Raw genomic sequence first — 15482 nt, 5'->3', positions numbered from 1 at the left:
AATCTGCCTGCCTCTGCCTCCCAAGTGCTGGGATTAAAGGCGTGCGCCACCACCACCCGGCAGGATTTTGCTAATAAAACTTTATATTACCTATTTAATTGAATTTTCCATATTGTGAAAATACATATCAATAAGCATATTCCAGGTATGTTTTATCTTAAAGGGATGAAAAACATTCCCTGTATATTCTCTTGAAGGTATATTCAGCCATGTTCTTAATATTAATGGAAACCTGGAAGTTTATCTTCCATCCCTCTGAGAGTGGCTTTATAGCCCTCTTTCCCAACAGATATTGATTTTTTTCACTGGCCAAGTTTTTAAACTTTAATGTTACTTTCCATTTTAGAATATTTTCCAGGTATACATTATAAATGCTTTTTGTTAGTGGGCAAAATGCTATTAATCACAACTACTATTTCAATGATGGATATCAATGGCAGGAAATCAAAAACAATTGAGTATGTCAAGATTAAATAGCTTACTGTATCCATAAAGGAAGCCTTATAGCACTGTACTGGACCATTATTTTTCCTTTGAGAGTTTTAAGTAGTCCGAAAACATTATAATAAATGAATAGTCAGCTAATTCTTTGAAATCATGAAACTAATTTGCTTTCTAGTTTTGACACCTTAAGAAAGCTCTTTAGCTGATTATCTCTTTATGAAAAGAATTATATGTAATTTATTTGCTAGGAGAGTGAAGAGGAGGTCAGAACAATATTTCAAGGCACATATATAGAAAGAACCAGACTGGGTGTTGTACTGGGAATGGGCTTTCAGTTACACATCCTATGCAATCAACACTGACCATACCTAACTCTCCCCAGAAGTTTGTTACATGGTCCTTGCTTGAGCCAGAAGCCAGTTCTATCATGATTGCAGGACTCTTAGAATCTTAGAAGCCTCATGTTTCCTAGGCCTCATGGTGTGAGATGAAAAATGTTCAACATTATTGTCTAACATCCTACACTTCCATAGTAGTAAAAAGGACACTTAGAATCATTATGTCAGCTGCAAAGAGGCAACGAATGATAACAACGTGTCCTTGGAGTTGCTGCTGGGACATTCTGATAGAAGAAAATCCTTGCATGTGTCAGAGTCTTAAGAATGGGTTTCCCAGATAAATCTAAAGGGTCCTGGAAGTTGTGTAACCTGACCTAACGTAAAATAATATTTATGAAATTCTTTTTCTACCATTAAAAGAAGACAATAGGATGTGCTGGATTTCTTCTCAATAACAAAACATATTTAGTTAGTCCCATTTTGCTGTTCCTGTTTCATCCCAGCATACAACTGGAACGTAAGAGCAGATTGCACTGCATGTCCATCAGATGTTTTGGAAGCAAATGTTGAAAGACTAGTACATTCTTCTCATTTTATATTATCTTTAATATCACATTGTTTTTAAAATTATTCAGAATTGGGCTGGAGAGATGACTCAACAGTTAAGAGCACTGACTGCTCTTCCAGAGGTCCTGAGTTCAATTCCCAGCAACCACATGGTGGCTCACAATCATCTGTAATGCGATCCAATGCCCTCTTCTAGTGAGCAACAGTGTACTAATAAATGAAATAAATAAATCTTTAAAAATTATTCAAATTAGGGAAAATTTGGGGGTGACAAAAGTTGCCTCAGTCTTCCTATACCATCCATGAAAACACATTTGGAAAAAGAAACAGCTGTGCGGTCAAATATCTGAATTCATTTGCCCCATAAAAATTCATCCCTAGAATTATTTAGGGCTTTCACTCAAATGCGTCTCCTTCTCTTTTTTCAAAGATTTTTGTCTCCCATGCACTTGACCAGAAGAACAAAATGAAAGCATTTCAAACTATTAGATAAGGACTCATATTAACCATCTACTTATAAAATATAAGTAAATAAAACTACTGGATGTAAAATGATGCAAAAAGGTCATCTTGAATGAATGAGTCATTTGAAGACATGCACAAAGCAGTTTAAATTTTTGAGTTGTCAAACACATAAATCTTGGGCTGAGCACATTATGATTTTCTGCCTTCATGTTTCATTTTACTGCCACAAGCATTATATGTGTGGATACACTCATGCTATAAACAATATACACTGATATATATATATATACACATATATATATATACACACACATATATATATATATATGTCCTTGTATGTATAACTTTGCGACTTTAAATAGCCTCCATGTCCTGAAGTGTTGCCTAATGTCACTAAGTGTAAAACAATCGTGATGTGACTTATGTAGAAGATGCACACATTATATGAGCCTTGCTCAGGCCTGAGTTACCATGCTATTGGCTCTAAGTTCTATGTTGATGATAAATCAACAATGTATTTTAAAACAGAAACACACATAAAACATGTATAGTTCCAAACATGAAATTGTGTAACCAAAGGCTATCAGGGACCTAAGAGCAATAGCTTCCTAGACATTCACTCATGGTTTGCAGTGACTTTCTAGAACATAACTAATGCAAGTAATAGTAATGACGTGTACTCCTAGAATAGGTCTAATCATAGTTTAAATTTGCAAAGGTATCTTCCTCCTACCACACCTCCTCACATCACCTTACCACAGTTACCCCTTAGTGAAGCTTGTGCAATGGTCATTTGAACCACTTGTACTTCCAAGAACCAACCAAAGATAAAAGGTAGCTCTTGGCTGTGGTGAGAATGTTTTCTATATTGTGGGTCACTGAGGTTTCTAATAGCAAACTGTCTAGTAGACATGATAGATGTTGATGTGGGCAATGATATTTGTATCTCTTGAATTGGGCATTGTCTGGGTGTCACTCCAGACACATGAGGACCCGCCCCTGAAATGAAGGTTCATGGGGCTAAACTAAACTTTATAGGATGTTGTCCAGAAGCAACTGGAATGCTGTTGGCTTAAGAGATGTAAGCAAATTAGAGATCAAAGCCAATACACAATTCCAAGTTCAAGAAGGGCCAAGAAAATCTGTAAAAGATAAAATGAGCAAAGGAATGCAAGGTTAAGAGCCTCTGCTTTGGGGAATTGTTCAAGATTTATTCAAAACATATTACTTGCGTCAGGCATTGTGCTAGGCACTACAAGTAGAAATTAACAACACAAAATATGTTATAAAGATACAAACTTAGCCCTTGCATGAAACTTTCAGTCTAATCAGAGAGAGATAAATGTGTTATTAAAGCAGAAGTAGAGAAGTGATGTTAAAGCAGTCTTTTTAAAAAACACAACCATGTTTGCCCTTCATTCATGTGTGTGTGTGTGTGTGTGTGTGTGTGTGTGTGAGAGAGAGAGAGAGAGAGAGAGAGAGAGAGAGAGAGAGAGAGAGAGAGGGAGGAGAGAGAGAGAGATTGGTTTTTGGATCAGGGAGGGACATGACACACAGTCTTACTACTCTGTGGCCCAAGATGGCCTGGAACTTATAGCAACCCTCCTGCCTCAGCCTCCTTAGTGATAGTTACAGACATGAGCCACTACAATTGGCTGTGAGTGAAAGTTTTAAAATAAGAACTATATTCTTCAGACAATTATCATTGATTTTTCTATTCATATATATGTAACACAACTAAAAATAAATATGTACCAGAGCCAATAAAAATATTTTTCCTCACTAACAAAAATCATACTTAATTGAAATCTACATTATTTTTCAAGTCTATATTTAAAGTTTTTTTTTGTATTGATTCTCTCTTATGGAATGACTGGTAAGTTTCTTCATTTTAATAAATTGCCATTTTTAAAATGAAGCTTATATATGCCAGAGCAGGGAAACTGAGCCAAGATCAAGCAATTTCCAAGAAGTATGGAATGGTCTTAGGTCTGCATCTTTTCCCTGCAAGTCAGCATTCTTGCATCCTCTGATTAATAACCCTCTATCATGATCCATCCATTCCCACAGATCACTGCAGTTAGTTCTGTTTTCAAAACTCAGCTTGCTTCTAGAGAAACACTTTTCAGTGATTATTCAGCCGGTCTTTTAAAGATGCAGTAGACTATTTGAGAGCCAACAGTTCTGCATTTTATTATGATAGTGAATATAAATTCACACTGCGCCAAACACAGCGTCTACGTGGCACATTCCAGTCAGCAGGCACAGAGAATGACAAGCTCATGGCTGAAGCTGAGAGGAACATATTGTCTTTTGCAATCAAGTCCAGCTAGGCAGGCTCTTTCTTTTAGTCATAATTTTGTCTTAAGCCAATCACACTTACCTTCCTTAAGATTGCATTTGTAACATACAAGTGAAATTTGGTCTAACAAGGATTAAGAACCTGTAAAGACAAGAACTGTTTAAGTCCTGACCATAGACACAGAATTACACATTAAATGATGGCACCTTAAGAAAATGAAGATTACAAAATATTCTTAATCTCTATAAAACCATAGAACATTGATTATGCTTATGTAACATTCTAAATTTGAAGTGTAATTCCCAGTTTTAGCTAATATAATAAAAACCCTATCACAAATACTCATTTATATTAACCATAACCACTGTAACTTTTACACAACAGCTTTACCAATTAATCATGCTTTTGCAAAGTACCAACTGTAAAAAAAATTAATTTTGACCAAGGATGACTGTAGACTGGATTAGATGGCCTGTGTCTAAGCCTGCCACACATACCACAGCATAAATTTCTCTGTGATAACAGAAATGATTCTCTTCACAATAGTTGATGATGTTCTTCTTTATTGAAATGAACACTGAATGGCATCCCTCCCTCCCCCTGCCCCATCCCTTTCTCAAAAGCTCTAGCACCTGCTTGAGGTCACACACGCGTGGAGTGTGGTGGAGTCAACTAGATCTAGAAACAAGTTCAGATCCTGCACTTTGCCAGTTACTACTTGGTTTAGTGACCCCGAGCAAAGATGTCTATTTTTCTGTGAAAGGAATAGCAAATGTTGTGAAATTAAGCTATCACACAGCTTGATGCCTGAAAGTTACTCTATGAAAATGTGTTTCAAGCCCTCTCTGATCTTCTTTTCTCCTCCCATTCTTTACATTTGAGAGGATTAAAAGAAGCTTTTCCTCTCATAATAATGATGTTTAATAGCTATAACTTAAGTGCCCAGCATTTGCCATTCATTACATTAAACATTTTTATCATCTCCAGCTTTCACAACTTTCCTCAGAGAAGACAAACAAGATCCAGGAAAGTGTTCCTTTGATTTGTCCAAGGCAACAAACCTCTGGCCTATGTTAGTGATCACAGCTGGAGGGAGAGGAGGAGTTGGGGGTCATAGTTAAGATACTACCTGTCATTAATCTCAACGCAAAATTGGGATTCAAGCCCAAACATCTGACTTCATTAACCCATGTGGCCACTTAAATTGTCTGGCTTTGAGAAGAAGAGACAACTAAATGCTTTAACTTCAGAGAGATACTAAAATCTATTAAGCACCCAGTGCACACTGAATTTATATATTATCATTGTATTTTAACTTCATGTAATCAAGTGTTAGCTCCCATTTATTTTTTCAGGAATAGCATAAATATAAGTATACACATAATTACCAAAAATTAATGTTTTAAATGATATGATCCCCTTAGAATATTGTTTTAGGGGTTAATTACATTATCATAATGTTTTTATAAATATAAATTTCCAAAAAAATAAGCCATCCAAAACATGGTTGAAAATGAGCTACTCATGAGGTAAATTGCAAGGCTCTCGTCTCACCATTGGACAGCATTTAGCTTTCCTGGAAGAGATTTCTTAGAATAGGTCACATTTTGTTCAGAGGACACGGTTGTTTACAATAGTTTGGTTATTCATTCCCAGGAAACATGTTCAGGAAGCAGAAATCAAATCTCATTTGAAATCTTTGTGTCTGGGGTTGTACATTATAAAACTAATTAGTTACTAAAATTTATTCTGATAAAAAGGACCCAAAGTCCGAGAAAAAGTGGATATATTTTTGTCCTGTTGTTTTTAAATCTCATTTCTATTCATCTTTTCATACTAGAAGCATGTGACAACTCAACTTTCCTAACAGGTCCCAAGAGTTACACAGAAAGGAATTATACAGTTTTGCTTGTAGGAGGATTTTACAACTAAATTTACCCACTGTTTTATTTTCATTTTCTAAAATGTAGGGGTCTGTACATGGCTGCTACTTGTGTACTACACAAATACAATGATTCCATCCACACACATCATGACTTGAGCAATATAAGCCAATAGAAACTCATGAAGAATCACATACTAGCCATTCCTGAGCACTAAGGAAAGAAAGATGGTAAGGTTCTAAAAGAGATTCACAGCAACTAAGAAAGTGGGGTGAGGAAGAGCACAGAGTAAGGTGCAGCATGGTATGCAGCCAGGACCGTACTGTCAGACGCTGCTCTAGCCCACCTATAACAATTAATAGGAAATACGAAAGCGTGCTGTTTTCTTTTTGCTTTTTCTTTCCTATCTTATTTTTTATTAGGTATTTTCTTTATTTACATTTCAAATGTTATCTTCTTTCCTGGTTTCCCCTCCGGAAAAAAAATATATTCCCTTCCCCCTCCCCTCCCCCTGCTCACCAACCCACCTTCTCCCACTTCCTGGCCCTGGCATTCCCCTACACTGGGGCATAGAGCCTTCACAGGACCAAGGGCCTCTCCTCCCATTGATGACAGACTAGGCCATCCTCTGCTACATATGCAGCTTGAGCCATGAGTCCCATCATGTATACTCTTTGGTTGGCGGTTTAGTCCCTAGAAGCTCTGGGTACTGGTTAGTTCATATTGTTGTTTGTCCTATGGGGATGCAAACCCCCTTCAGCTCCCAGGATCCTTTCTCTAGCTCCTTCATTGGGGACCCTGTGCTCAGTCCAATGGATGGCTGTGTGCATCGACTTCTGTATTTGTCAGGCACTGGCAGAGCCTCTCAGGAGACAGCTAGATCAGGCTCCTGTCAGTCATCACTTGCTGGCATCCACAATAGTGTCTGGGTTTGGTGATTGTAAATGGGAAGGATCCCCAGGTGGGGAAGTCTCTGGATTGTCCTTCCTTCAGTCTCTGCTCCATACTTGTCTCTGCAACTCCTTCCATGGGTATTTTGTTCCCCCTTCTAAGAAGGATCAAAGTATCCACATTTTGGTCTTCCTTCTTGAGTTTTCTTGTGGTTTGTGGATTGTATCTTGGGTATTCTGCATGCTCAGTTTTCAAATGCACATGTTTCTTACATTCACTGTGATTCAGGTGATTGCCTAGATGCTAGATACAAAGTACAAATCTTCCAAAACATTAAAACTTTGTAGGTTCATAAGGGGAAATTAGGCTGGGGATGATGTTGCATGCCTATAATGGTGACACCCAGGAAACACAGGTAAACATGAGTTCAAGGTCAACCTATTTCACATAGAGAGCTTCAGGCTGACCAGGGCTACAGAGTGAGACTGTCTCAAAAGGAGTTTTAAAATAAGTAAAAGGTAAAATTCATACAATTTAGTGCAAATCAAAAGCACCAAGTAGGCCTGGCCCAGCTGTTGATAACAGCTGCCAATCATGGGCCCTCTTCTCCTCTGTGTCTCAGGGCTCTTGATGTCACTAGCTTCTTCCATTGAGTCCTATAGACTGGAGAATAATCCTGGAATTAGCAATGTACAGCTCCGATGGTTTTGTATTCCTTGCTTCCTCTCTAAACCTCTGAATCCCCATTCCCACACATACCCAAGATTTCAGTTCTGGTCTCTCAGGTTCTACTAAACCCATCATGGCGTGCTAGAAACTATTCACTTGAGTTTTTCTCCATAAGCCCGCAGTCAATTTCCAAGCCCAAACTGTAGCTTGTTCAGCCACTAACACAGCCATGTGCTTATCATGAGTTAGAATGCACATATTTAAAAAAAAAAAAAGGAATCCTAAACCCTCAGCATTTCAGAATGATATGATTTGGAAATCTGTTTAATATAGATAAAATTAGTTAAGATGGAATCACACTGGAATAGAGTGGCCCCTAATCCAATATAATTGATGTTATCAGAGGGTTACCCTAACTAACTAGCCGAGAAAAGGAAGATCAATAAGTATAGAAAAGGGGATATGACAGGGTTATGTTGGGTGAATATGAGCAAAATTCATTATATACACATATGGAAATATCAAAGGAACCACATTGTACATAATATATGCTAATAAAAATGTTAAAATGGACATGGTAAACAAGGGATTTTTTGAAGTGAAGCCAGATACACAAGGGAGAATGCCACACGACAGCAAAGGCAGAGACCATAGTTCTGTTAGCCAAGGAAGGAATGGCATAGATGGTCAGGTGACCACCAGACCCTACGGAGAGGCCCAGAAATCAAATTCCGAGGAATCAGGGCCTTGCAGCCTCCCTGGATCTGGACTGCTAGCCTCCAGAACTGCAAGACAAAGTGTTGTTCCAAAGCAAGCAAGCAACGAGTGCCCAAGTATGATGCACAGTACATTCAGATAGATGGACTGACGAGATTTTCCCCATCTCTGAAAAGCGAGTGTTTCATTCTCACTTGTATTTCTTTCTTCTAGCCTCCTTCTAAGCAATGTTCTTTTCCCTGCATTTGTCTGGTCTATAATTGTATGTATCTTCATCCCTGTGGTAAATTAGGTTTTATGTTTATGAAAACTTATCTAGTGTACAAATCTGATACCTAGGACAGTAAAAGGAGAGATACTGGAAAAAATGCAAACAGCCTTTGGCTGTGCACTTGGGCAGCCATATCTAACTGCCATCTAGCGCTAATTACCTTTGGTGGCCAATAGCACAGATTTTGTCTTCAAGGTCTGGGATCAAATCCAATCTGCCATTGGACAGCTTAGGTAAACTGTTTACTATGCTTCAGTTTACCCTTCTATCAAAACGAGCGGAAAGTGTCAATTTCCTGAATTGTTAAAATCATAATGAAATGTTTTAAAGCTCTTAGGATAGTTCATATGGTAAGATCTAAATAGAAGTCGGTTGCTATGGGCAAATAAAATCTGTACACTTCAAATCAAAATCAAATTATTTTTCATAAGCCTCATGTGGAAAACATATCTTAACATCCTGCTAATACCAAAAGAAAAGGGGAAATTCCACTTTCCACAGAGACACGTGTTAAGTCAAAAGGTGTTGTGGGAAGTATTAAAAAAGATCACCCCTCAATCTCTCCTGCCCTACTGGACCACGTTCCACTCTAGGGCTGGTACTGGCCGGCCTCAACACTATGTCCCAGTGGGGTCCTGCTATTCTTTCCCAGTTTTTGAGTTCATCTCACTTACATGCAATGCCCCACACACCCCACAGTCATCTAGCGCCTAGTTACCTGGTAGAAACATGACTCTTAATGCTTAATTATCCAATCAGGTTTATATATCAATAAGATCACAATTTACAAGATGCCAATACAATAATTTCAGAGCCAAATGATAAAGGTAATGCTTTAACCCAATTATTCTAACCTTGTAAAAACCTTAGCTACTTGTGACTGTTTAAAACTACACTGGATCTGGTTGATCTTCCTGTTCATCTGCCTGCATGTTGATTTCTCTCCACTCTCTGATCTCTGACCTGTCTCCTAAACTTCTAGCTCCGCCTTTCTATTCCTGTCCAATCACAGGCCTGTCACTGCCCTAATGTGATTGGACAGAGAGAATGCTGCAACAAAAAGGGTCACCTTTTTCTTTTTCTTTAAATAGGCCAAAAAGAGAGAAGAGATTCTCCAACTTTTAAGGAAACAAAGAGAGGACAGGATCGAGGTAAGAATGATGGCAAAGCTCTGGATAGCTGTCTGATGGCATGGAGAGTCTGTGGAGAAATGTTCAGGGGCTAGGCAGACTGGCCCTTTAAATCAATCCTCTCGTGCCTCGAGTCTTCTATGCATCCAAGACTGGGAAAACACGGAAACTAAACAACTGGACAAGCCATAAGCCAGAGGCATCTCCAGAAGTTTGTAACTCCAGTGGCAGAAGGAAGAAGGCATAACTGTCAGGGGAATCTGTTATTCACATAGCATAAATTTGTAGGCTATTAACATGGGCTACTTCATTGCTAATGATTTTACAATGGTTGATCTTTGTAGACTATACATAAGAAGAATCAAGTGACTAAAACCTTTATAAAAAAATAACTCACTAGAAACACATGGATGTTCAAATATGCATTTCTGAATGAGCTTCAAATTCTAATCTGAACATTTCTGACAGAAAGCATAGTTTTCAGATGTAAGAAACTGGTCTTTCTAGGCCCTAATGATTTTTACCTTAGGTTGTTTTCAATTTAATAAATTTCAGAAGTAAACATTTTCTTTTTTTATTTTTTCTAGAAAGAACTGATTTCATTACCTTATAAACCTAAGGCCAAAGTGCCCAAATCAAAGTAAGTTTACTTCCAAAAACATCCTCATCTTTTTACTTAGTGACTTTAAAAAGAACTTTTTGTTTGGCTCCTACCAACAATCTTCTAAAAGCTCATACCACTATGTTAGTGTTGTCTTGCCTTAAATAAACATAGTTCTTTCTGTCCTCAGACACAGCCATGAGATGTGCACTCCTGTGTGGGTACCTGGGAGCCTCTGTGTGTTCTCACTGTTCCTCCCCTGGGGGACATTCTCACCTGCCTTCACACCCTCCCAGCTCCACCTTCCCAGGATCACCAGGCCATCTTTAGTCCATCTCTAAGTCTTATAGATGACCTGCTCTGACCCCAGCAGTAATGTGACTACATTAGCCTATCAGTGATGGAATAATGTTAGGATGGGAGTAGGAACATACCCTAGAAGAATCTGTGGAAACCTAACAGGGCTCTGAAAAGTATTCTCTTCTCTTGCTATATTCAGAGAACAACAGTTGCAGAAGCAATAGAATTTTGACTTCATTGATATTGAGGATGACTCTTTTAATGTCAGCAAACATCCTCAAAGAAGAGTGATTATGTCTACATAGATTTTTAAAAATCAATTGTCTGGATACATTATACATTTTCTTTTTTCTTTCTTTCTTCCTTCCCTTCTTTCTTTCTTTCTTTCTTCCCCACCCCCCCCCGAGACGGGGGTTTCTCTGTATAGCCCTGGCTGTCCTGGAACTCACTCTGTAGACCAGGCTGGCCTCAAACTCAGAAATCTGCCTGCCTCTGCCTCCCAACTGCTGGGATTAAAGGCGTGGACCACCACCACCCTGCTGGATACATTTTCTACACAGTGCTCCACAACTTAGTTTCTTGGCTTAAGTGAGATGACTTACTTCCTCTGAGTAGAAGAAGAAAGCCTAAGGAGAAGATTTTCAAATTGACCCAGGTACTGGATAAAGACTGCTACATGAATAGCACAGCCATGTCTGGGTGCCTCAGGCTTTGCATGCACTTTTACTGAATATTGTGTTGTTGGTTTGCATACAAGTTCAATATTGTACAGCCTTCCACAGATAACTTTTTAGTGAATAAATGAGTTTAGTGGGATTATTTACCAGAGCAGGGATGATTTAGAAACAACTATACCACTGAAATTAAGTCCCATCACAAATCAACTTTTTGTTATTTGTTTTTCCAAGACAGGGTTTCTGTGTAGTCCTGGATGCCCTGGAACTTTCTCTATACACCTGGCTGACCTCAAACTCAGAAATCTGCCTGCCTCTGCCTCTGCCTCCTGAGTGCTGGGATTAAGGGTGTACAAACCACACCTGACTTTCCAAACAAGTTTTATTCCTCGTATAGAATTTACCATTTGGGCCTGAGGGAATATTCCATAGAATCCCAGAAAGGCATTTATAAAGGTCTCCTAGGGGTCTTATGATCTCCTCTTCCCTCTAAAAGTGAATGTTAGTGGCTCCGTTATCATAGACCTAGCTATCTACTGGGTAGATTATTTCATTTTCATCATTCAGAGTTAGGGTTAAAAAGACAATTTTAAAATTTAAATCCTCACTTATTTTTAATATATTCTCATTAATCCTGAAGCCTGGGTTTCTCTCCATTCCACAGTGGAGTCTCCCTCTGAACGTAAAGATCCCATGTGTACCTTCCTGGCAATCACTCGTTGTGCCTGTAACTACACTATAAACTCCAGGAGAAGTTGGTTTACCCAACTGAAGTGGATATTGGGATTCAGAATATATGTTTTGTTTTTTTTTAAAAAAAAAAAAATCTGGAATACCGTGTAATTGAGTACTAGCTAATTTGGAGATTAATGTCCCTATACTGTCCATTAACTTATACAAACATTTCTTAAATTTTGTAAATACTTTTCTCTCCATCTCATCCATTCTGCCCAAAACTCCTACAGATGGTGATGCAGTCTTATAATCTCTCACTTGATAGGCCTTCTCAGGCTAATCTGTGTCCTTCCTAGCAGGAAGTAAACTCCTAATGATCCTTTAACAGTGATATATTCATCAGCCTGGTGATGGTTTCCCTTTCCAATAGGATAACTGAGTGAAGGGAAGGAGTAATCAAGTCAGTCACTGATGATGAACTCTCAGGAGTATGGTCCCTCGGGAGGAGGCAAGGGTTCCTGCCAGTGACATCACACTCCCAGTGTAACGAATCTCTCCCATGTGCCTCATGCTTGGTTACAAGCCTTGATACACATTTAGAATCCACAATGTTACCTACTGGAGAAATTCCAGGGGTGTCCCTGCTAGGCTGTGACTATGATGACCGCATTGTATTGTGGATGTAGAAACTGATTTTTTTGTTGTTGTTGTTGCCTACAGGGAAGTTTTATCAGAGTCAGACCTAAGGGACCAAGAAGAAGTCAAAGCCTTGGAATGATTTGATTGACATGTGGTAGCAAGCGACTGACATGTGTTCACCCTAAAGGAAGTTATGCTTACATCAGGATCAGTAGGTAAAAGATGTGCAGATTTCCAGGAATTTGACAATTACTGAACATTCATGTTAAAAATAGACTAAAATAAAATGTCAGAATTCAGATGGTGGGTTTTGTCAGTTATTGAACATTTGTGTCTATTTTATTTATTGCATACTATTGTGTTTGACATCATACCATAATCATCTTTCTCATCTTAATCATCTCAAACTCCTGGTTTTTGTTTCACTTGAAGAGTGTTTCCACAATGTATATATTTTATTTGTATTATGGATATTCAATAAACAAGAATAAGGTGCTCTAAATGACCCCTGATTTGGGTACTATCTGCAAAAATAATAAAGCAGGGATGAAAAAGCATTCTTAAAAATTTAAAGCCTTCTCTTAAAAATACCCCTTTTCCAAAATTTGGATTCCATTACAGATGGTTGTGAGCCACCATGTGGTTGCTGGGAATTGAACTCAGGGCCTCTGGAAGAGCAATCAGTGCTCTTAACTGATCATTTTTCCAGCCCCCAAAGCAACTCTTATAAAGGACAATATTTAACTGAGGCTGGCTTACAGGCTCAGAGGTTCAGTCCATTATCATCAAAGCAGGAACATGGAGGTATTCAGGCAGACATGGTTCAGGAGGAGCTGAGAATTCTACATCTTCATCTGAAGGCTGCTAGCAGAATACTGGCTTCCAGGCAGCTAGGATGAGGGTCTTAAAGCCCACACCCACAGTGACACACCTACTCCAACAGGGCCACACCTTGTAATAGTGCCACTCTCCCTGGGCCAAGCATATACAAACCATCACAGCAGCCATCATCCAAAAACCTAGAACCAGAAAGGAGTAGAGTATCTAAAATCCAAAGTGTTTTGAGTGCTGGTATGCCATCACAAGTAGTAAACATGTCTTCAGGGGACCTGGATAAATGCAGGCGCACTGAAAGAGAAGGCTCCGTGGCCGTGACTACTCCTCACATAAGCATGAGAGGCTTTGTTTGCATCCCTAGCATCTCCATAAGCAGCCAGACAGTGTCAGCACCTGCACTCCCAGGCTTGGAAGCAGAGCCTGGAGGATCTGGAGAGGTGACAAGGCCATTGGTGAGCTCCAAATTCAGCAGAGACATTGTCTCAAAAAGTGATATGGAGGATAAAATAAGTGCAGAATAAGAAGTAGAGGCAGACACCCAATGTCAACATCTGGCCTCCATACGTCATGCATAAGTACACACACACACACACACACACACACACACACATGCATACTTGTACCATACATACAAAACACGGGAATCATATTACAGAACATTACTTTAAGACTGTATTATAAGATGTATAGGAAACAATTCTGAGGTTGAAATTGGGTCCTATCACCAAAATATTATATATGTGTGAATATTCCAAAATGCAAAACATGCATTTTAACTTGTTTCTTAATTAACTTTGAGCTCATCAAGCTGAGGAATGGATCTTGGGCCAGAGAAATTTTACCAAGAAAAATTACATATTATGAGTTTTCTTGTCAACTAGCCTTCCCACAGTGACACATGCCTGAGTTGCCAGGAATAACAGGTTGTTATTACTACAACAGTACCACTTAACAAAGAGTTCTAAAGCAATCTTTGGAGCTCATACAAAGGTCAGCTTAGGCTCTAACTGATCTGATTCCAGGCCACTTGAAGCACTCTGTCAATGGACTGAGGCAGCCCTGCATCACATACCACCCTCTTGGGGACATTCATCGACCAGAGGATATCTGAGGCATGCTCCTCTCAAAGAGTCAGATGATGAAAGAGAATTAGTAGAACAGGAAAGGTTTATTCCATTGATTCATCAACTCTCATGGCATAGGGAAACATTCTACCTTTTTAGTAAGAGAACTCTATTAGCATAATATATATGTATCTTGGGAGATGGGAAGTATTGGGGCCATTACTTTAAGCCACTACACTCAGTTAATTGCATATGCTAACAAAGCCCGAATATGGACCAAAGTCAGAGTATCAAGGGGAGAAATGAAGACACAATTATTTGAAACAATGTGGTAGTTTTATAAGTGAAACATCTTGTAATATTAGAAATAAATTATTTGCCAGGCAGTGGTGGCGCACACCTTTAATCCCAGCACTTGGAAGGCAGAGGCAGGCAGATTTCTGAGTTTGAGGCCAGTCTGGTCTACAGAGTGAGTTCCAGGACAGCCAGGGCTACACAGAGAAACCCTGTCTCAAAGAAAAAAAAAAAAAAGAAAAAAGAAAAAAGAAAAGAAAAGAAAGAAAGAAAAGAAAAAAGGGAAAAAAAGAAAAAAGAAAGAAATAATTTAAGCTGACATTAATTCAAGCATAACTGCACGCTTTCATACATACTTGCCTTGACAAACTATCACAAAACTGTTAGGGCAGTTAGTAATGCCATCAAGAAATAGAATGAATAAAATGACTTCCCACATATACACTAAGGAAATGCAGCATTTCAAGGAGAACATCAGGTACCACTTCAGGGTCCGACCACCACAACAGTTGCTGTGCTGGGGTGACATTCTAGAAGAATGGTTGGTGGGAGATACTCTAACCAGAACACAGAAAAGGGTTGCCAGTCCCCACCCGCTGGCGCTGCGGTTCTGCAACTACACAGCTTCTGCTCTATTTTCAGCTGGAGCTGAGACAGATCCTTTCCTATTCCTGCTTTATCTCAGGCCTGTTTAGGTGTGTCAAGACTGTGCAAGCATCAC

General features: G+C 39.0%; 1 protein-coding gene across 3 annotated transcripts in view; it reads left to right on the top strand.

The window, feature by feature from the left end:
* Positions 1-12865, top strand: part of CUNH11orf88 (chromosome unknown C11orf88 homolog) — a 20139-nt gene extending 7274 nt beyond the window's left edge. For 2 of the 3 annotated variants that reach the window (XM_031344943.1, XM_031344944.1), the window contains 3 exons: positions 9639-9698; positions 10265-10317; positions 12648-12865. In XM_031344943.1, coding sequence (XP_031200803.1) covers positions 9639-9698; positions 10265-10317; positions 12648-12705 — 171 coding nt within the window. In that variant the 3' untranslated portion in view covers positions 12706-12865. The remainder of the gene's footprint in view (positions 1-9638; positions 9699-10264; positions 10318-12647) is intronic. The other variant, XM_031344945.1, reaches the window with a different exon arrangement.
* The last annotated feature ends 2617 nt before the right edge of the window (positions 12866-15482 follow it).

Source organism: Mastomys coucha, unplaced genomic scaffold (genome assembly GCF_008632895.1).
Source record: "Mastomys coucha isolate ucsf_1 unplaced genomic scaffold, UCSF_Mcou_1 pScaffold23, whole genome shotgun sequence".
In the NCBI taxonomy this organism is placed as follows: domain Eukaryota; kingdom Metazoa; phylum Chordata; class Mammalia; order Rodentia; family Muridae; genus Mastomys; species Mastomys coucha.
Note: the sequence above shows the minus strand (reverse complement) of the source record. Positions and strands in the feature narration are given on the sequence as shown.